The 21,186-nt window shown below is 50.3% G+C and overlaps 1 protein-coding gene across 1 annotated transcript in view; it reads right to left on the bottom strand.

The window, feature by feature from the left end:
• Positions 1-279: 279 nt before the first annotated feature.
• The window catches only part of tenm4 (teneurin transmembrane protein 4), a 150,163-nt gene continuing 129,256 nt past the window's right edge, over positions 280-21,186 (bottom strand). Inside the window, 4 exon segments of the mRNA XM_062552929.1 lie at positions 280-3,635; positions 10,197-10,339; positions 12,666-14,283; positions 15,693-15,989. Coding sequence (XP_062408913.1) covers positions 2,880-3,635; positions 10,197-10,339; positions 12,666-14,283; positions 15,693-15,989 — 2,814 coding nt within the window. The 3' untranslated portion in view covers positions 280-2,879.

Raw genomic sequence — 21,186 nt, 5'->3', positions numbered from 1 at the left:
GGAAACAAACTACAGGAGAGCACGACAGACTGAATTCATGGAATGGATAGAGCAAGTACTCAGTTTCATCGCAGATTACAAAACCAGTACCCATCTAGTTAGTTTAAATAGACATTAACATTCGTCTTTTTGGGTCTCATTTCATTTTGTAATTAAACCAAATCTGAGCAGACCTCAGTCTGAGGGGAATGCAGATTGATAGACCAGTGATTTGAAGACTAGTGTATATTAGTGTTATTATTTTCTGGTAAAGAATGTCAAAATCATAATGAAAAAATGTAAACACAAAATATCCTTTATTTAATTATTTTTTTTAAACCTAAAGACTACACAGGGTCACTGTTGTAGGTCTAAAAGGTATCTACATTTGCATTTTATTTACAGCTTACTGTTGTTGTCAACGTCTTATGTACACGGTCCAGGAGAAGCCTTAGAAACACAGTGCTGAGAACAAAAAAGAAAATAAAAAGAACAAAAACAAATAATAAAAAAATCTGAACACTTAAAAATCAACCCAAACCTAAAAAACAACAAAACAAACCAACAAAAAAACATTACAGCCTCACAAAGCAATATTTCTCAGTGCAATATTTTTCCACAATGCAGTTTTTCCTTCATTCAAAAAGTATGTTCTCATTGTTCTTTTTTTTAAATATAGCATGAATGTCTGACAAGAGTATATCACTGTATTTGACAACAGCAAAACAAAATCAAAAACAAAAAATATTTTTTTGTACAGATTGAGACACTTGAGTTGTTGCTGTCCCCCAAACCCAGCCACCCCCGCCCATCCCCCAACCAGGCAACTTGATGAGAGTAGAAACAAAATGTCAGTCATCACCAGCTATGGATTTTCCCACAAACCATTGCACGGAAAAGGAGTCACCAAGAGTACACCATTCTGCGTCATTTGAACTCCATTCATAGCTTTAGGTAGGTACACTTTCAGTGAGCAGAGAGAAAACATTTTTGGTGACGTACATGTGATGCATCACCTTTGTTCTTGTCGGAAATTTTCAGCAACTTCACACCACAATAACATTTTCAGAGGTTACCATTTTAGTCCAGGAGTCGGTGTGTGTATAGGGAAATGTGTGTATGAGGGTCATACATTTTCTGGGACATGAGCAGACTCTTTAGATCACTCCATGGTCAGATTACTCATAGTTCACTTCAGATATTTATTTGAAGTTTTCAGATGCATTTTGTTTCCCCGCCTCCCCCCCCAAAATCCCAAACATTTGCCCTTGGTATAGCAACAGGGCAGCTTTTTTTTAAATCACTGGTTTTGAATTCAATTATCAAGCATTTGTGCTGCTTTGATTTCATTTGAGACCAAAAAGTAACCTTGTTTTTCAAACAAAAGAAAAGTGAATACTGCAATCTGTAAAGAGCCAAGGACGTTTATAAAGGATTAAAAAACAGCGGTCCTTCTATAAAAAATCTAAATGACGCCTTCACCTAATGTCACCTTTCCAAACATTTATAATTTATTCCATGTACTGCAACACCCTTAAGCATTGTTCAAGTACAACAAGTAGCAATGAGAGGGACAACAGTTCACATTTCGGAGTTCACATTGTTATACTGGTACTTTATATAGCTATATATAAAATAATTGATGGCAATTTAAAACCATTTGAGTAAAATACCTTCCATTCTTTAATACAGAAAACATTGTTTGACATTTTTTTTCCTTATAGGTTTGGCTCTTATATCTTTTTTCCTCTCAATGAACTCTTCTGTGCCCAGAAGCACAGTTGACGGAGAGTCTTTTTTTCTGAATATCCAGTTTAAATTTTTACATTAATAGGCGACAAACACTTTAGAAATCAAAACAGAAGAAAAGAATGTTGGAAATCAAAGCGTTGGGTCGTCCTTGTGCTTAGCTTGCTGCACAATGTAGGCCACAAAGATCAAATTGAAATTATGGTATAAGAAAATCTAGGTATGTTACCAAAAGTAAGCCAACCTGAACTAAAGGCAGGTCTGAGCCAAAGCCCTTTAGAAGTCTTACAAGGGGGCAGAGACCACAAGATGAATACAAAGCTTTTTTAAAAAAATGAAATATTAACAAGACACCACTATAACTTGGACTAGAGTTCAGTTAGAGCCTTAACCAGAGGGCTATGGACAGCAGACATCAATGTTCTTGCGTGTTTATTCCTCTTCTTTTCTTTGAAACAGGGACAGTTTGTCAAGGGGATTTTTTTTTTCAAGTATAAAATAATGGCAAAAAAAAGAATCAAAGCGAAAAAAACAAAAACAAAAAAAAAACAGTTTGACAGAGAAATGTCTCTCCTTGGCCGAGGTGCAGAAAGAAGGCAGAAACAGAAGGCAGTGAGCGTTTTTGGCGAGGATCCATTTGCTTGGCGGGGCGGGCTGGGCTAGACCCGCGGACCCGGGCAACGCCAGCAGCACCACTGCTCTTCCACTCCTTTAAGCAGAATCGTCAAACGGGGACGTTGCGAAAAAAACGAGTCGACAACACCTCCAGCGTCGGGTCGACTCGTCGTCCTCTAGCAGCCGCACTTGAAGGGCAAAGACTGGTAAAGAACTCCCGAATGGAATCAAAAGTTAACACATTAAAAAAAGGGCACTACTGTATCAGAGGAGCAAACTCTTGATTCGACCACAAGTTTGTCCGTTTGTTAAAAAACAAAAACGTAAAAATAAAAAACACAGTACTAGGACACATGAGAATAAAAACATGAAGTGGTCACATGTTAAATGAAATGAAACAGAAACAAAAAACAAACAAACAAACATCCGTCTTTGGCAAGGAGTCCTTAAACCACGCTGTCCGTATGTGTGTGTCGTGTCCAGTCTGTTCCCCTCTCGGGAGGAGAGTCGGCAGGGTTGTGCTCACCGTGTTCATGTCACCTGCCCATCTCGCTCTGTCGCATGAAATAGATGTTGCTGGGGCTGTCGGCCAGCTCCGGGTACTGGTCTGCCGAGGCCACGTAGTAGCCGTCGTAGCCGGGCACGCGCCCGCTGTTGAGCAGCTGCTGCCTCTCGCCCGCCGTCCACGCCCGCGTGCCGTCCTCGCCGTCGCGCAGTCTCTGCCGCTCGCGCGCCCAGGCGCCGGACACGGCCCGCTGCCGGGCCAGCTCCAGCACGCGGGCCCGCTCCTCGTCGCCGCCGCTGCCGTAGCGCACGCACAGCCGCAGGTGCCCGTGCTGCAGCGTGACGTCGGTCAGGCGACGCGTGCGCCCGCCCAGCACCGCGTTCATCTGCGCCACCGTCACGTTGGTGCCCGACTCGAGCGTGCGCCGGCCCGCCGTCATGCCCAGCAGCGACAGGTCGCCCTCGGCGCCGCCCGTCTTGACGAAGTGGTGCGTGTCCGCGCCGTCCACCGTGTAGCGCAGCTCCTGCAGGTAGAGGGCGCCGTCGAGCACCGCCGCCAGCCGACGCCCGTCCTCGCTGGCCAGGCTGATGATGTCGGCGTGCACGCGCCCGTCGCGGACGGCCAGCTTGAAGCCGCGCCCGAACATGGACGCGCCGGAGGCGAAGGACGGGTCACCCTTGGCCGGCACGCAGCCGGCGCTGCTCGCGCCGTAGATCTGCCCGAAGCGCTCCAGGCGCACGAACGACTTCAGCTGCCGCTGCACCTCGCACTGCACACCCAGCAACGACTGCAACACAAAAACACACACACACACAAACACATCGAATTATCCACCAACGCATTGCACGCTTCACAGCACCTCACAGGTACAGCAAAGGAGGGGGGACAAAAAGCACAAATTAGAGCAGATAAGTGGGGGGGGAAGGTGAAAGAAATGAGGAGATAACAAGGAGAAAAACAGGAAGCAGAAAGAGAAAGAAAAAGAGATGTTTCTGCGATAGTAAAAGTGAGACGCACTACGGAAGACAAAAAGAGTCATCCAAGCGGAGTATCTGTTTGTGAATCTACTGCAGTCGGCTTCCTGAGGGTCGGACTCTCCTCCAGCCCTCGCTGCTTTCCATTTCCTGGGAGTAAGCTGTGCTTCCTGATGGCTTCAGCGGAATGGGAAGGAGAGGCACAGCAGGGAAACTGTCTCTTTTTCGCTCTCTTTCTCTCTCCGAAGTGAGAATCACGCTGGTTCATTAACACTTCAAACATTTTCAAACATTTTCTCTCCCTTGGCTGGGGCATAAGCCATTCTTTTTCATGTTTAAGGTGGATACTCGGATCACAAGCATCACAACATTTTCTTCAGGTTTTGGCAAAAAAAAAGTGAAAATACAATTACATTTTTGGCAGGGAATTTTTTTTCTCTTACTTATGCATTCAAGGACTCTTTATACTTTTTTCCACCATTACATGAAACGCCACGAAGCATTAGTTCTACCGAAACCCTATCAAAATTCTACCTTCAAATATTTTACCCACAAAACTAAAATGGCGGACTTCTCAGCTTCTTTTCCTACTCTTTTAGAACACACCTTTTCATCTTGCACTGCAGGGAAAGGAAGCTGTAGTTTTGTCATAAACCCACACCCCCCCCCCCCCCACACACACACACCCTCATTCATCTACTACTACATGGAGTAACATGGTACAAACAGCTGTGACAGCCTTGCCATGTCTCAGACTGTGACATTTTCCAAACATGAAAAACAAAACACGGGCAGATTTTTTCCCCCTTCCTGGCAAGGCAGAGGGAGAGGAGGAGGAGGAGGAGGAGGAGGAGGAGGAGGACGGAGAGGAGAAGGAGGAGGAGGAGGAGGAGGAGAGCTTGCAACTCCTGCGGCCAGACGGGCTGGGTGAGCTGAGAAACTCCTCCAGGGGAGGAGACGCAACCCTGTACCCTAATGTCACATGACAGGAGCCGGCCCTCGCCTCCCTCCAAATTCCGCACACACACACGGACACACACACACACACACACACACACAGACACACGGACACACACACACACACACACAGAGATGGAGAAAGAGACCGCAGAGGCAGAGAAACAAGTGAGAGAGACTGCAGAGGGAGATAGAGAGAGAGAGGGACGGTGGGAAAGCATGGGAGAGAGAGAAAAAGAAAGAAAGAGGGAGAGGAAAAGATGAGAAGAGCCTGTGACTGGAGAGGAGCAATAGATAAAGCTGGCTGGAGAGACTGGGAGGGAGAAGCATATGGAGAATGAGAGACTGAGACAGAGACTTGAGATAAAGAAATCAAGAATGAAAGATATAGATGGAGAGATAGAGGGACAGGCAAATAGATGGATATTGCTCCTATAGACAAACAGAGATCGGAATATTTTAGATAAGGCGCTCAAACACACACACACACACACACACACACACACACACAGTCACACACACACACAGTCACACACACACACAGACACACACAGACACACACACACACACACACACAGCCTCCCAACCGCAGGGCCACAGTGCTCTCTGCCCTGTACATAGAGGCTGAGAGGAGCGAGAGGCAGATACAGTAAAGGGAAGAAAATAAGAATAAAGAAGGGAATACAGGGCAAACAAGAAACAAATCCATCAGGACAGTCTCCATCTCTATCTCGCTCCCTTCCTCTTCCTCTCTCTCCATCCCCTGCCCCCCTCCCCTCTCTCTCTTCCTCTCCACCTCTCTCCACCCCCTCTCTCTCCATCCTCTCTCTCTCTATTTCACACCATTTCCTCCTCCCTCCCACCTTCCCTGGGGAATGGCCCCGGAGTGACCTCTCCTGCAGGCTTTTCCGTCACCTGTCCCCAACCTGGCGCGCACGCCAGCCCACCTGGGGGAGGCTCCAGTCAGGCTTCTGGGGCTTCAGGCCCCTGAGAAATGAGGCTGATGTGTGTGTGTGTGTGTGTGTGTGTGTGTGTGTGTTGTGGGGGTGGGGGGACTACAATCTACACTGCTGAAAGTTTGTTTACAGGCAATGTCCCACTAACCACAAGCCAGCATCCCAAGGGGTTGTGGTGGGATTTGTGTGTTTGTGTGTGTGTGTGTGTGTGTGTGTGTGTGTGGTTACGGTCAGACCCGTAGCCAAAGCCACTCTGGCACTCATCTATCAAAGTGCCTGAGGAAGGGCCAGTCAACTTGACCTGTGACGCAAATCAAAGGGGGCTTTGCATGTTCGTGCGTGTGTGTGCGTGTGTGTGTGTGTGTGTGTGTGTGTGTGTGTGTGTACATGTGACGGTCAAGCCAGGGATCCTAGAGGGCATGTCTGTCTGGAGCACCCAACACCCTCTTGCTTTAGTGGGCTATTAAAAGCTCCTCTGCAGCTGTGGACGAGGAGCAGTAAGCCACCTCGAGGCCAAACAACACAACCACACTGCTGTCTTCACACTTCGCCTGCTCTACATGGATCTGAATATATTTAGGGACATCTGCAGATATAATTCTATACTTGCTGCATAAATGTCCTTGTGAGGTAATACAGTAGGGGAAAACTCAGTGCAGAGTTCAGATCCCTATGCTATGAAAACTTGTAGAAGAACTGGGGGGTGACAACTTGTGTGATTTCAATATGATTCCTTTACTATGACTAGGACTTGAATATGATTCCCTGTAGCGCACAGAGAGAGAGTAATCACACCCCACTGCTATATTTGACAAGCTACACTCTTCAAGCCAGGAGGACTGAAATCTACATTACTGTATATGGTTTATATGGCGCCACTCCACTGAGAGTGAGTGGTGAACACGAGAGCTCGTTTTAAGCTCGGCTCTCCCACCCCTTTTTTTCTCTTCATCAATCATTTCTCTTCTTCTTTCTCGTCTTCCCTCGTTTCCTCCTCCGAGTAACTGTCAGGGTCTGGCCCTGTTTATATATTTATGGCAGAGTGCGGTATCGCCCCACCGGTTGCCCAGAGCGGAGCTTCTGTTGCCGGCGGGCCCCCCGACCGAGCCTCGCGGCTTCAAGGTGTCGCCTCAGCTTGGCTGGTGTCGGCGTCACGCTGGGGCAGATAATGAGCGCGGAGGAGCGCCGAGGCTTCCTGAATCAGTCTCCAGCCAGCCCAGTCGCTGGCTTCTGTCTGATGAGAACTCGGAGAACTTGAAACAGCCAAGAACACGACGCAAAACAGCCCCCCCACCACCCCCACTACACCCACACACACTACACACACACTACACACACACTACACACACTACACACACACTACACACACACTACACACACACACACTACACACACACACACCTCAACACCCACACACACACACACACACACACTACACACCCACACACACACACACTACACACACACACACCTCCCCTGCCAGGGCTGCGTTATGGAGAGTGCGTGCTACTCCGCTACGCAACCTGGGCACCATTAGCCTTGAATGCGTCCCTGCCTGCGTACTATTTTTAATACGGCTGCTTGAAAAGCCTGTAAATGCCACATAATCATACTGCCCCGAAAAGGCCATTTAGCAGGCAATTAAAATCCTTTACCTTTCCTCATAAAAGACCAAGAACAAGTGGCCGCGATTAGCTGCAGGAAGGGAACGCTGATTTATATGGAGTTCACTGCCGACTATTACATACATTAAAACTCGCTCGCCCCTTCTCTCTAACTTCTCCCTGTTCCTCTATCGTTCTTTCTTTCTCTTTCTTTCTTTCTTTTTCTTTCTCTCTCCCTCCCGGTCCAGTTTTCTAACTTCAGATGGAATATACATGGGGTGGCCCGACGGTGCCCAGTGCAGGGTTTGTTGCAGTGCTTTTCTGGGCGCGGGAGAAGAAGGAAGAAGGGCCCCCATTTGAAATGGAAATTGGGGGAAGAAGGTTGTCTGAACGGGTCCAAAGCGGCCCGCTGTTGCTCTGGGCTCCTCTGAAGGGAGGTAAGGGTGGAGAGAGAGAGAGAGAGAGAGAGAGAGAGAGAGAGAGAGAGAGAGAGAGAGAGAGACAGAGAGAGAGACAGAGAGAGAGGTGGGAGAGAAAGGAAGGAAGAAAGAGACTCCATATCTGGAAAAGCAAACTCCAAAACTCAGAGGCGAATCCCCTGGAGACGGGCACCGAAACCATCCCGGCGGAAGATCGCTGGGGGGAGCCAACCCATGGGGGTGTGTGTGTGTATAACTGTGTGTGTGTGTGTGTGTGTGTGTGTGTGTGACGACTGAGCCTGTTCTATTCCGTCCACGTAGCGCTCTTGGGGAAGGTACATAATGAGGGTTAGGCAAACACTCCGCTCTCTATTTGCCGTGCGCTTTCTCCCACAGAAGAATATTATCTGCTGTGAAATGAAAAGCATGGCCGCCTGTTTGAATCCCCCAACCCCTCTGAACTGAGCACACAGCGGACCTTGTGATGGACGAGAAGACCGTCGGCGGCGCTCACTTTCTCGACAGCTTTCGTCTGGTATTGGTCTGGACGGTGTTAGTCTCCACTCTCTCGTGCCTAATTTGCACAAGTCCCAAAACACGCTCAAATCTTCTGATACGCTTAAATAGTTAATAGGCTTTGAACACATCATGTTTCACAAATGGCACAGCTGGGTTTAGTGAGAGAGATTAAATAAACATGACAGCCTCCCATCAGAGAGTGCGCTCGTGAAACAACGAGCTTTTATTTGATCTTTTGGGGGGGAAAAAAGGTCGGCAAAAAAATCGGTAATGTTTTGTCAAATAAATATAAGGGCCTTCAATGTGTCAAGTCAAAGCCATCATAAACTCGGAACAATAGATCATCTTCCTCACATTATGCTCTTCCTAAAATCTCGGATGCTTAAGAGAATCTGGGTTATCTCCGAGCATCACAAAAAAACGGCTCTTTTTCTGATATCGGCGTACTCCTCTATTCTCCTTGAATGCGCGAGACCCATATGTATCTTGTCAGCGAGAAACAGACGCGAGGCTTCAAACGTTTATTGTTTCATCGTTTCATATTATCCAGCCCTGGCGTCTCTCTCCGTGCTCTCCCTCAACCCCTCTTTTCCCCTCGCAGTCTCCTGCGTCTCCCCGCTGCATCCTCCCCTTTCAAAAAGAAACCGCGATCCAAATCCTGATAACGCGCGTCTGATACTATTTGCGTTTATATATCTCCGATGCAGGGAGAGATGGGTCAAACTCGACACAAAAGGGGCCGTGTTGGTCGAGCGAGCAAACGCTTGCTCGTCAATCCAAACAACCAGCCGCTGTCTTATCTTTACAAAAGAGGGTTTTTAAAAGGATCAGTCTGTAGCCCATGTACCCTCTCTCTTTCTCTCTCTCCTGTGCTCTCTCTCTCTCTTTCTCTCGCTCCTGCTCTCTCTCTCTCTCCTGCTCTCTCGCTCCTGCTCTCTCTCTTTCTCTCTCTCCTGTGGTCTCTCTCTCTCCCCCTCCTGCTCTCTCTCTCTTTCTCTCTCTCTCCTGCGGTCTCTTTCTCTCTCTCTCTCTCTCTCTCTCTCTCTCTCTCTCTGTCTGTCTCTCCTGTGTTTTGTCTGGGCATACATCGCGGGCACGCGGCTCGGCTGGCACATATCGGTGGGCACGGGCGTTGTCTTTACATATGAAAAGCAAACAGACGTGTGGGCCACCGCGGCTGCCTCGGCGGGTGGCGCTCTCCGGCTGTAACTCGACGCGGCGGGAAGACACGACAGCCGCCTCGTCAATAATTCAGGTGGCTGAAAGGCAACTCGCAGGGCTTGACAGATGCGGGGAATCAGACTGTGTTCTACTGATGCCTGGGTGCTTGCTGGTGTGTGTGTGTGTGTGTGTGTGTGTGTGTGTGTGTGTGTGTGTGTGTTTTTGTATGTGTGCCTACAAGGAGGTTCAGGAGGGGTGTATGGCAGAGATGAAATCGATGGCAAAGGAAAAGTGGAGTGAATTTCCCTAATGGCTGGACTATTAGACGGGCTCAGGGAGAGGCCTGACCCTGATTCCCTGTACTAAAGCAAAAGAGACAGAAGGAGAAAGATAAAAGAGAGAGAGAGAGAGAGAGAGAGAGAGAGAGAGAGAGAGAGAGAGAGAGAGAGAGAGAGAGAGAGAGAGAGAGAGAGAGAGAGAGAGAGAGAGTGAATGCTGGAGATAGGAAGAGATGAAGTAAGAGATGGGGAGAAAGAGGTTGAGTGAATGAGAGAGTGAGAGAGTAAGGCTGAGTAAAAGGGAGGGAGAACAAGAAATGAAAGGCCCACGCTTTCTTGGTGATTTGGAAGCCTCTGATAGAGTGGGGGGGCAATTTCTGACAAGAGCCTGGAGCTCCCATCTGAAACGCAGGGCACCTAGATGGATGCCTAAGGCAGCCAGACCAAGATGTCTGGATGAGAGAGTGAGTCCTGTCTTACCTTGGTGCTATCCCACTCCTGCGTCTTCATCTGGGTGTGGATCAGCTCGTAGGAGGGCTCCATGGCGTCCGAGACAGGCTTCTTGTAGCCCGGGATGACATTGTACAGCTGGAAGCCGAACGTCACTAGCCAGCTGTTGACATCTGTAGAACAGCAGAAGGGACGAACAAACAAACAAACAAACAATAGCTTAACCTTCAGTCTTTCACCACTCAATGTACTGCTAAGTCTGTGATTCATTAAGAAACAAAACACGGGTTCAGCAGAGTACCCCCCCCCCCCCCCCCCCCCCCCGCCCCCCACACCCCTCCATGTCTTCCCCTCTTTCACCGGTTCAGATGAAATGAACTGCTTGAACAGCTAGAGTGGGAGCGCTTGATTAGTTTCAGACACTGGGCTAAAACGTGATGGATGTTCCAGGGAGGATGGCGGACTGTGCAATTCTCTCCGTCCCCTCTCCCCAGACTCGGTGTTCATCTCGCCGGCCAGCAGCTTGGCACCGCATGGGTGACGGTGACTTGCTGCTGGAGCCGGTCCCCCCGACAGGTCACACAATTTCATTTTTCATGCCGGCGCACATTTAACACGTTGATATTTTACTTCCCTTTCCACTGAAAATCACATGAGCGACAGTAAAAGCAAAAAAAAAATATATGGCGCCAAAGTGAACTTTGACTGAAAAACCAATCAACAGCACAGTGATAAGCTACCCCTCTTCAAAACACTTAATATATTTGTCATGGATAGAGAAACCTTCATACTGACAGCATGGCTATGTGTTGCTGGGGGAAAAACACAAGGGGAAAAAAAAAAAACATTCCTTCTTTGTGAGCAATGGCACCTGACAAAGCTGCTTTGCATAAGAATATGTTTAAGGACAATGTGAGCAGCTCTCTTAATTCTGGCGACGGAATGGAAATGTCAAGGCCATCAATCACTGTCGGCAGGTGAGAGTGGCGCTCGGCGCGGATGTCGGAGCTTAGCGGCGCGGCCTGCTTAGCATTCCGCCGGCCAGCCTCAGGGGTTGTGACGTGACCCACTGGCAGGTTCACTGGTGCAGCGCACGCTTTGGTTAGAGAATGAAGTTCAGCCATGGTGCAACATGGCAAACAGATGATAACAGGGACAGAGAGAGGAAGACGAGAGAGAAAGAGAGAGAGAGAGAGAGAGAGAGAGAGAGAGAGAGAGAGAGAGAGCGATAGAGAGAAAGAGAAAAGAGAGAGGGAGAGAGCGATAGAGAAAAAGAAAAAGAGAGAGAGAGGGAGAGAGCGATAGAGAGAAAGAAAAAGAGAGAGGGAGAGAGAGAGAGCAATAGAGAGAAAGAAAAAGAGAGAGAGGGAGAGAGAGAGAGAGGAGTAATACAGAGACAAAGAGATGAAGAGAAAATATAAAAGGGAGAACATTTCACCTGGAACAAATAAGTGCCACCCGTTTTCTATTCCTTCCCTGGAAGTTTTCACTGGCCTCCTTAATCATGATTAAACTAATTCAGCATATGAAGGCAATGGACCTCATTTCAGAATAAAGGCCTTGGCTTGTTTTTCTGGACACGAAACACACACAAAACGGCATTAATCACATTAGAACCAGATGCCACTCTTATGACACGCGTTCCTTTCATCTCCGAGAGGCAAGCGGTCAAGATCACGGTGGAACCTCAAACAAAAACACACACAGGGCTTTCGGTTCTAAAACAGCCCTTTGGAGTGGCTCCTACACTACACTCTCTCCTCTAGTCTCTGCTGCTGCTGTTTCTGCTTTGGAGCTGAGCGAGTGTGCTGATACAACAGCCCCTGGCAGTGAGCTGTATGGTACCCATTGTGCGGCTCCTTTCTCCACCGGGAGCTTTCACTCCTATTTACCTCCCCACCACCACCACCACCGCCGCCGCCACCGCCGCCGCCATCAACACCACCAACCCCCACATTCAGGCAGAGAAAGACTGATGTGATATTTCAAGGGAACGACCTGAATGCTGAACAGAGGGAGAACTCCACTGTGTACCACTGATCGAGAGAGAGAGAGAGAGAGAGAGAGAGAGAGAGAGAGAGAGAGAGAGAGAGAGAGAGGGGGGAGGAAGTAAATGTGTAGGAAAGAAAGTAGCATTCCAAACAGGGCCCTAAGGAGAGGCTGAAAAATGACCCCCCCTGCTGTGGTAAGGGCCCTCTTCAAGAAAAAACCCTGCCAGCACGGAGTGTAATGCACAAACACTATTTCCCTTGCAAACTGCCGTTGTAACTGGCGCATTGTTTGTTGTTTTTTTGTGTGGGTTTGAAATGCTGGCTGGCGACACATCAGAATCGCGGAACAAAGTCAAAGCTTTGTGTGAGCCGAGGCAAAGCTATCAAAAAAAGCGTTGAGCGCTTTTTTTTTGCTCGAGGTCTGCGCTGTGATTCGACAAATCCCCATCAGGTCGCAGGACGCTAACAAAGCCGCTACCCGCCGCCGCGTTCCGTACAAGCCACTCACCTGTCATGTAGCACTTGGTCTCGTGGCTGTTGGTTAGGGGGTTGTTGTTCTTGAACATGTAGAGGTTGAAGGGCGCGATGTTGTTGCCGTTCAGCCGTTGCCACGCGTCGTGGTCGGGCGTGGTCCAGCGTCCGGCGAGCGTGTCGTAGTCGCGCCGGCCCATGTGGACGAGTCTGGTGAGCGGCTCGTAGATGCCGCCCTGGTAGCCGATGACCAGCTGGAAGCTGGGGTTGGTGTCCAGGTAGACCTCGCCGAACGCCGTGTGGAAGACCTGCTTGATCATGGCGCCGGTGCCGCTGAAGACCGCCAGCGGCGTGCCGATGTTGTCGCACGCCACGTAGAACTCGTCGCCGCTGCTCAGCTCCATGGCGAACAGGTGGCCCTGCAGGTCGTAGTAGAGCGAGGTGATCTCCGAGCTGGAGTGGTTGTACAGGTGCGTGGCGCGCGCCGGGCTGGCCAGGTCGGCGTAGAAGAACTGCAGGTGGTGACCCGGCGTGCTGCGGCTGGACACGCGTCGTCCGAGCCCGTCGTAGCGGTAGCGGACGCTCCAGCCGGCCGCGCGGTTGTAGGCGCGCGTCAGGTGGCCCGCCGAGTCGTACTCGAAGTAGTCCGAGTCGCGCTGGCGCAGGAAGCCGTCCTCGTCCAGCCGGTACTGGGCGTCGCCCAGCCGCGTGATGCGGTCGCGCAGGTCGTAGCGCAGCGGCGTGAGCCGCGAGGTGCTGCCGGGGCTCAGCAGGTGCAGGTTGCCGTTGAGGTCGTAGCTGTAGCGCCACAGCGGCTTGTCGTTGAGCGACACCGTCTGCAGCTGGCCGTCGGCGTCGTACTCGTAGGCGTAGCGGGTGGTGTTGGCGTAGGGCCCGACTTTGAGCTCCTTGGCCACCACGCGGCCCATGTTGTCGTACTGCACCATCATCCAGTACATGAGCGAGCGGAAGATCTCGTACTGCACCTCCTTGACGCGGCCGTAGGCGTCGAAGTGCTTGGTGTGCGTCATCACCGCCGTGGTGATGATCTGGTTGATCTCGTAGTAGATGACGCCGAACTTGCCGAACTGCTCCATCTTGCCCGACACGTCGTCGTAGCGGTACAGGTCGATGGGCAGCGGCGTCTCGTTGATGACCGCCTGCATGCTGGTCACGCGGAAGCTGTTGTCGTAGTTGTAGTCGAAGCGGGCGTTGACCAGGCCCTCCTCGCTGAAGCGGAAGATCTGCCGGTCGATGAGCGGCCCCAGCTGCCGGTAGCGGATCGTGCAGGTGAAGCCGCCCTCGCTCTGCAGGCCGACCGTCTTGAGCAGGCCGGCCGCCTCGTCGTAGGAGAAGGCGATGCGCGTGGTGTCGTGCAGCACCTCCAGCAGCTTGGAGAGCTTGCCGTACTTGTAGATGACCCGCCGGCCCGTGCCCAGGTGCTGGGTCTGCAGCAGCAGGCCCTCCTCGCTGTAGTCCTGCAGCACGGACGCGTTGCCCTCGGGCGGCCGGTACGTGTTGCGGTAGTAGCCCACCGAGCGCGTGGTCTCCAGCGTCTGCCGCGCCACGTTGGGCATGGTCACCGACGACAGCCGGTCGTTCTTGTCGAACTCGAAGATGTACTGCCTCTGGCTGAAGAGCAGGAGGACCATGGACTGCAGAGAGGAAGAGAGAGAGAGAGAGAGAGAGAGAGAGAGAGAGAGAGAGAGAGAGAGAGGGAAGAGAGGGAGAGAGGAAGAGAGAGAGAGAGGTGGAGGAGGGGACAACAGCATTAACACTCCACACCATCACAAACTTCACCACTCCCCATAGCCCCAGATTTAGCATGCTAATAGCCTCGGCGGTCCCCACTGACAGAGATGTTAAACCGTTAAAATGATGAAGTCGGCCGGGCTGCAAGGAGAGTGTGAAGGTCACCACTAATGTGTGTGTCCTCTTGCCATCCACTAAACGATGAGCCAAAAGGCTGACTCAATACCGAGCACAGGGACACAATAGAAATAGGTTGGCATGAATTCGACAGGTACATTTAGTTTCCCACACACACACACACCCACACAGTGTGAAAGTGGATGAAACACACCAAAAACGGAGGTGTTTATGGGGAGTACATTTCAAAAGTTTTGTTAAATCTGCAAACGATATGGGTTTTCAAGCTTTTTCTTCCAAATCATTAGTACAAGATGCTCTCCGTTACACAAATGAGATCTTTAAAAATCCATCCAGGAGTTGTCTTTGTCAGAGTCTGAAATCTTCCAACGAGGTGAGCGGCTGCTATCTTCACATTAAATGTGCGCGCAACAGTACCTATCTTCCCTGCAGATCTCTGCACCAATTAACGCTTGGAGAGTGACATTTTTTTCCCTGTGTCTCCTTGCTGTGCCGCATTATTTTAAGGCATAAAGTGCACTTGTCAAGTTGTCTGTAGCAACAATGTGTAGCGCCGAGGAGAGCTCATTTCGCCAAACCGCCGTGTCTAGTTAGCGCCTCTCGTAACAACCAAAAGAGCAAACGAGGTAAAAACACCCTCCTTCTGATACAATCTAAGACAAGAACTGCAGATGTTCACGAAGACTAATTAATTGTATTGAGTGCAGTTTTCCTTAAGAAGGGGAGCAAAATATCTTTTCCACCTAGATGTACCGTTGGCGCCGTCTTTGATATCACATGCTCCTCGTGGCATTCAATTTGAAATTGCATCACCCTGGTCAAACTCACACACTTCACAAATAAGTACATAGCAGTAGTGCACACAGCACACTGCAATGAAGTGTCCTAGTGGAGGCACAGTACATGGAATGGGACGCAGTTCATAATTCTATTCCAACTCTCACCTACAGTACCTCCTCATACCTACTCTGCCAATTTTTTGCACTACCCGGCTGACTGTGTTCTTGTCTTGAGCTTGACTTTCGACCCCATTTTGATCCACTTAAATAACCTGTTGTCTCGTGACTCCGACGCTAATCAACTCTGACAACTGATTCACACGGCTGCCCTTTTGGGAATCACACTCCACACACAAGGTAGGACAAGACAAGTACAGTCGACTGGCTTCCAGCACCTTCTCTAGGTACGTGTAGGTCCACGACTTCCCGTCGGCGAAGGTCTGCGAGCTGATGCGGCCGTTCTGGTCGTACTCCATGCGCACGGACATGGTGCCCCGCTGGATGCCCGCCACGTGCCCGCCGGGCGAGTAGGTGACGTTGACGCCGTTGAGGCGGATGCTGGGGGCCCACAGGGTCGGCCGGCCGGCGTGGTCGTAGTGGATGCGCAGCGTGAACTTCCTGTGGTCGTCGTACACCTTCTCGGTCCTGGTGACGCGGTCGAAGTCCATGGACAGTAGATTGCGGTTGTGAACCTGTCAGAAAAAAGGAAGGGAGAGAGAGGGAGAGAGAGAGAGAGAGAGAGAGAGAGAGAGAGAGAGAGAGAGAGAGTGAGAGAGTTTAAAAATAAATACCGACTGTTATTCTTGAAGTTGGAAAAATAAAAGGTGTGTTTGGAAGGATGTCTCAAACATCACGGGGGAGAAAAAAAAAAAAAAAAACCCTCTGAGACTACCCAGGCGACTAAAACACTGTATAAAAAAACATGATTATTTCTTTTAATTACAAGGACTATATCTAGGGAGTCCAGGAGTCAGTGAAGTGATGCACACATAATTACATATTTTATTAAAAGTGAGCACCAGCCCCCCTTTGTTTGTGCGCGGCACTAACTTTAAAGTAAGTCTCTGACCACTTAAGCGTGAAGCAAACTGATGCATCGATCAGGAGAAAAAACTCCCAGAGATGTGGGCGACTTTCACTTTACTCAGTCGCTACTTTCGACAAAGAAAATGTAAGTACATGTGTGTGTGTGTGTGTGTGTGTGTGTGTGAGTCCATTCGTACGGCACAGGGTGTGTGTTGGCGCGCACGTCGACACAACCAATCAATGGCTGCCGGGGCCCAGGCAGACGAAGGCTAAAGCTCACAACTTCCTCCGAAACCAGCCCTGAGCGGCCTGGCCCCGGGTTCCCATGGCGATGCGGGGAGGACACGCACCCCTGACCCCCGGCGCACGCTGTGATCAGAGCGCGGCCGTATCGACGCGCCGCTCGCGCTAATCCCACGGGCCAGGTCCGGGTCAATGCAGACGGGAGGAGGCCTTGGGCGGGGGGGGGGGGGGGGGGGGGGGGGTGAGTGAGGGGGGGTTAGGATGGAGGATCTGGCTGGGCCTCTGTCTGCACCGGCTCCACTGAAGGGAGTGCTCAGCCTAGCGTCTCACGGAGGGAGATGAAGGGGAAGAGAGAGGGGAAATTGAGAGGTGGGGGTGGGGGTGGGGGTGGGGGGTGGGAGCAGAGTGCGGTCAGGGGGCCTCGGCCACTACTGCTGCCCAGAACATTGAGCTGATTCACTTTGCGTGGCTCTGGTACCTATTAGTTATGGCTGTGGATATTCCTTGTTATAGCATGTGAACACATAAACACACTCACACACACATACACACACACACACACAGTCTATATACACATACACACACACACACACACCCTACACATACACAAACACACACGCGCACACACACACAAAACATCTTCTCCTGAAAGGACTGTACTAAAAGTTAATCCTTGACGTGTTAACAGTGGCTAAGAAGCACAGCGAGTGAGCTCCTTTGTTTGTAATGGCATTGTTGCTGTTTCGGCGCGCGAGCCCAGCGGAGCTAGCCTGCGCCGTGGGGGTGCGTCACCCGCTCCAGAGCAGCCGCCACGGCCTCGTCTCACGCACCGGTTGGACCGGGATTACGGTGCCTTACCCACTGCCTTAAAACCGCCATCTGGAGTGTTTAGGGCCAGAGCGAGGAGCATGTGCTCCAATGGAAATGTCTGCCGCCTGCCTCTCTCTCCTCCCTCTGCTCTGCAATTTTTCACTCCTCTCTCTCCATCCCTTTAGCTCTTCTCTCTCTCTCTCTCTCTCTCTCCCTTTAGCTGTTCTTCTTCTCTCTCTCTCCCCCTCTCTCTCTCTCCGCCATCATCGCCATGTCACTCTGATTAATCTGTGCTCCTCTCGCCAGGTACGCTGGCACCCAGCGCGGCTCCCAGTTTGGCACCGAGCTTGGCGCGGCTTAACAGAGTTTTAGAACGGCTTTGCGAGCTGTTGTTGGCCTCCGTCCAGTGGCATGGCGGACTGAGGGACTAAAGAGGGGGGGGGGGGGGAGTAAGGGGTGTCCCCCCCTCCTTCTCTCTTTCTCTCCTCCCCTTCACTCACTCACTCTCTCTCTCTCTCTTTCTTTTCTTCATGCTGGGGTCTCTCGTCTGTGAAGGGACAATTACACTGGGACCAATTAATGTCACTAATACCTAATTGAGAGGATTACTTTACACTAAAAGCAACTAGTCTTATGAATAGGAGCATCCTCCAGGGGGGGATATGGGGGTTTACTGTGGGTAATGGGTAATTTGACTGGGAATGGAAAAGGAGAGAGAGGGGGGGGGGGCAGGGGGGTGCCAATCCCCCACTATCCCTTGCTTCCTCACATGATGGTTTCCCAGCGTTACTAGAGCGTTGCCACTCCTTCAGCAAAGATTAAGGTAATGGCTGAGATCAATGAAGTGCAGCGGCAAGGATTAGACAAAGGAAAAATCTGCAGTGTAAACAGAGAATCAGATTATGACACAAGTCAATCCTTCCTTTCATCAACCAGGAGTGCTTTTATAGAAAGAAAGAAAGAGAAAGAAAAAAAACGAAAGAAAGAAAGAAAATTGTCAGCTCGTCAAAAAAGTTGGGTGTGACTGACACATTTCTTTAATGTGCCAATAACACACCTGAGGGACTTTTTTTCCCCCTTCCCCTCTCAAAGCCTTCAGAGTGATGGAACAGACTCTACAATCAAGGCCCCTGTCACATCAGGAAAAGAGAAGGTGGACGCTTGTGGGGGAAGAAAAGGAGAAAGCGTAGACAGGTTCGAAGCGGTGGGGAGTGAGGTGGGGAGATCCTGGCATTCCAACGGGTGGGGGTGAGGTGTGTGTGTGTGTGTGTGGGTCCTGGATCCTTGTACCGGGGTCGTGGTTCAGCAGCGGCCCAACGGACTGGAAAAAAACCCTTTTGGCAGAGATGCCAGTCTCCAGAGAGAATGGAAACCCACTCAAGGGGAATGGTTTAAATTGGACACTCCCTTCAACAGGGCAGGCTTAAGGAAAGCAGATAGGCTTTATGAAGGCATGAGGAACCGGGTGTGTGGGGGTGGGGGGGGTTGGAGAGGGGGCAGAGACGTTGGCACAGAAAAAAAGGAGAAAGGGAGAGAGAGAGTACAGGAAGGGTTTCATAGCAGAAATAGGCAAAAATCTCTAAACGACCTCCTGGAATGTTATCCTCTGACTGAAGAGAGACCGAATGTTTGCACTCTAATTGGATTCCCTCACTAAACGCTGCTCGCTGTACGAACAACCTTCAACTATCTTCAGAGACTGGTGACAACTGTCTTTTAATAAACTGCTCGTGTCGACCGCAGTCTGCTCAGATCATCATTCCCAGTGATTAAAACGACAGTTGTTGAAGGGGGCGTCTCATTTGTTTTCATCAACGCAATCAATTATTCATGCACTCATAGCATATTCAGAGCCCCTGACAAATCTAATAAGTTTGATTCCCTTTTTGTAGCCTCATTAAAATCAAATTAGTCTTTTTTTCCCCATCATTTCCAAGTCCAATATTTGCTCTCCTTGTTGTTTCCGATATTTAAAAAAAAAAAAAAAATGAGTTATGGCTGCTTCAGAGATAAGAGTTTTAATCTTATTTGTTCAGCGTCCGATTTGTCCCTCCTTAGAGCAAACAAACAGTCTGACACACTCGCTCATCACACACACACACACAGTCACACACAAACATTCACACACACAATCACACACAAACACACACCCTGTTGGTTTGGTGGCAGTGCAGGACTCAACTCTAATAAGGCAGCGTAAACAAAAAGAACAGAGTCAATACAGGAGCGGAATATCTGCAGTCCAGAGTTTGTGCAGCAGTGGGCCGCTTTGGTGGGAAACGCATCGCTGCAGTGTCCTCCAGTGACAGACACACAGACACACACACAGACACACACAGACACGCACACCCACACACACACACACACACACACACACACACACACACACACACTTCTTTCTCAGATCTCAGCGCGCCCATACAACACAGACCTTCATTTCACAGACATGCAGACAGACAAACGCACACAAACATCTTTATGCAGCGTCGTGAAAGAAAGTCGTCTCCCTGTCAAGGCAGCGCCCTGGTTTCCATGGAGAGGAGTGTCTGTGGCCGGGCAGTATAAATCAGCTGCTCGGCGGTGGCCGGCCGCGCTAACTTGCACGTGTCACCGTCACACGGGGGTTTTCAGGGGCTGGACTTCCACTGACCCATTTAACATCAGGGACACACTGCACAGGTTCATCCAAAACTCTCCACACACACACACACACACACACACACACACACACACACACACACACACAGGTCTGGAGGACCTACAGTATATGCATGTATGTATGCAATGAATATGATATACGCATGAACACATACATAGTATAATGTAATCTTGTTTACTATACTGTACCTCTGCATGTCAACTCAACCAGACACTGACTGCCATACATAGACACATACTCAGACTCACAAATACCTACACAAATACCTACACAAAGACACACACACACACACACACACACACACACACACACACAACCTCACACCCACTCATCCATTGACATAACATCACTTGACATGTGACTCAAGGTCGCCTGATGGCCGTGGTTCTGGCGCTAACCCCTCTCCCCTCCAGGCCTCCAATGGGCTGCTCCCTTTACCCTGTCCCCCCGGGAGCCCTGATGTGTGTTCCATACATTAGCGCTTCTCTCTCTCTCTCTCTCTCTCTCTCTCTCTCTCTCTCTCTCTCTCTCTCGGCCCGCTACGTATACCATAGCCCCCGGTCAAACGGTCCGTGTCGGCGACAGACACAATGGCACCACCCTGGTTAGCCGCGGCGCTTTAGCGCTAGCACTTTGAGGTCTTCACTACACAGCTTCCGACCCCGGTCCCCCCCCCCCGTCCACCCCCCCCCTTCCACCCCACCTCCACCGTCGGAAATCCCAAACCTCTCGTTGCCAAGGATCAGGTTTGCTTACAAAACACAGCCTGAGAAAGAGCAGGGAAAAGGGCAAACATACGCTGGGAGGGGGAGGGGGAGGTGGCTTTAAGTGCCTCCGCTTCACCCCCTTATTGGCTGCGATTGCATTACGGTTCAAGTCACAAATGGGTCGTTCAGCTGGCTTCCTGCGCTGGGTCTGTGGGCCGCTGCGGTGCGGTGCCCCCCTCGCACATGACAGAGAGCTGGCGTGGTTACCGCAGAGGGAGCCCGAGTGCCAACGCCGCTCGCCAACTGGGTCACATAGATTGATTGGTCCTGTAACTCCCTCCTCAGAGAAGTTTGACTGCCCGACTCTGAAATTTTTTTTTTTTTTTTTTTTAAAAGACACTTTTATTCCGGCTCTTCTTGACTCCTGAATGGAGACGTTGAGGT

Source organism: Sardina pilchardus, chromosome 13 (assembly GCF_963854185.1).
Source record: "Sardina pilchardus chromosome 13, fSarPil1.1, whole genome shotgun sequence".
NCBI classification, from domain to species: Eukaryota; Metazoa; Chordata; class Actinopteri; order Clupeiformes; family Clupeidae; genus Sardina; species Sardina pilchardus.
Note: the sequence above shows the minus strand (reverse complement) of the source record. Positions and strands in the feature narration are given on the sequence as shown.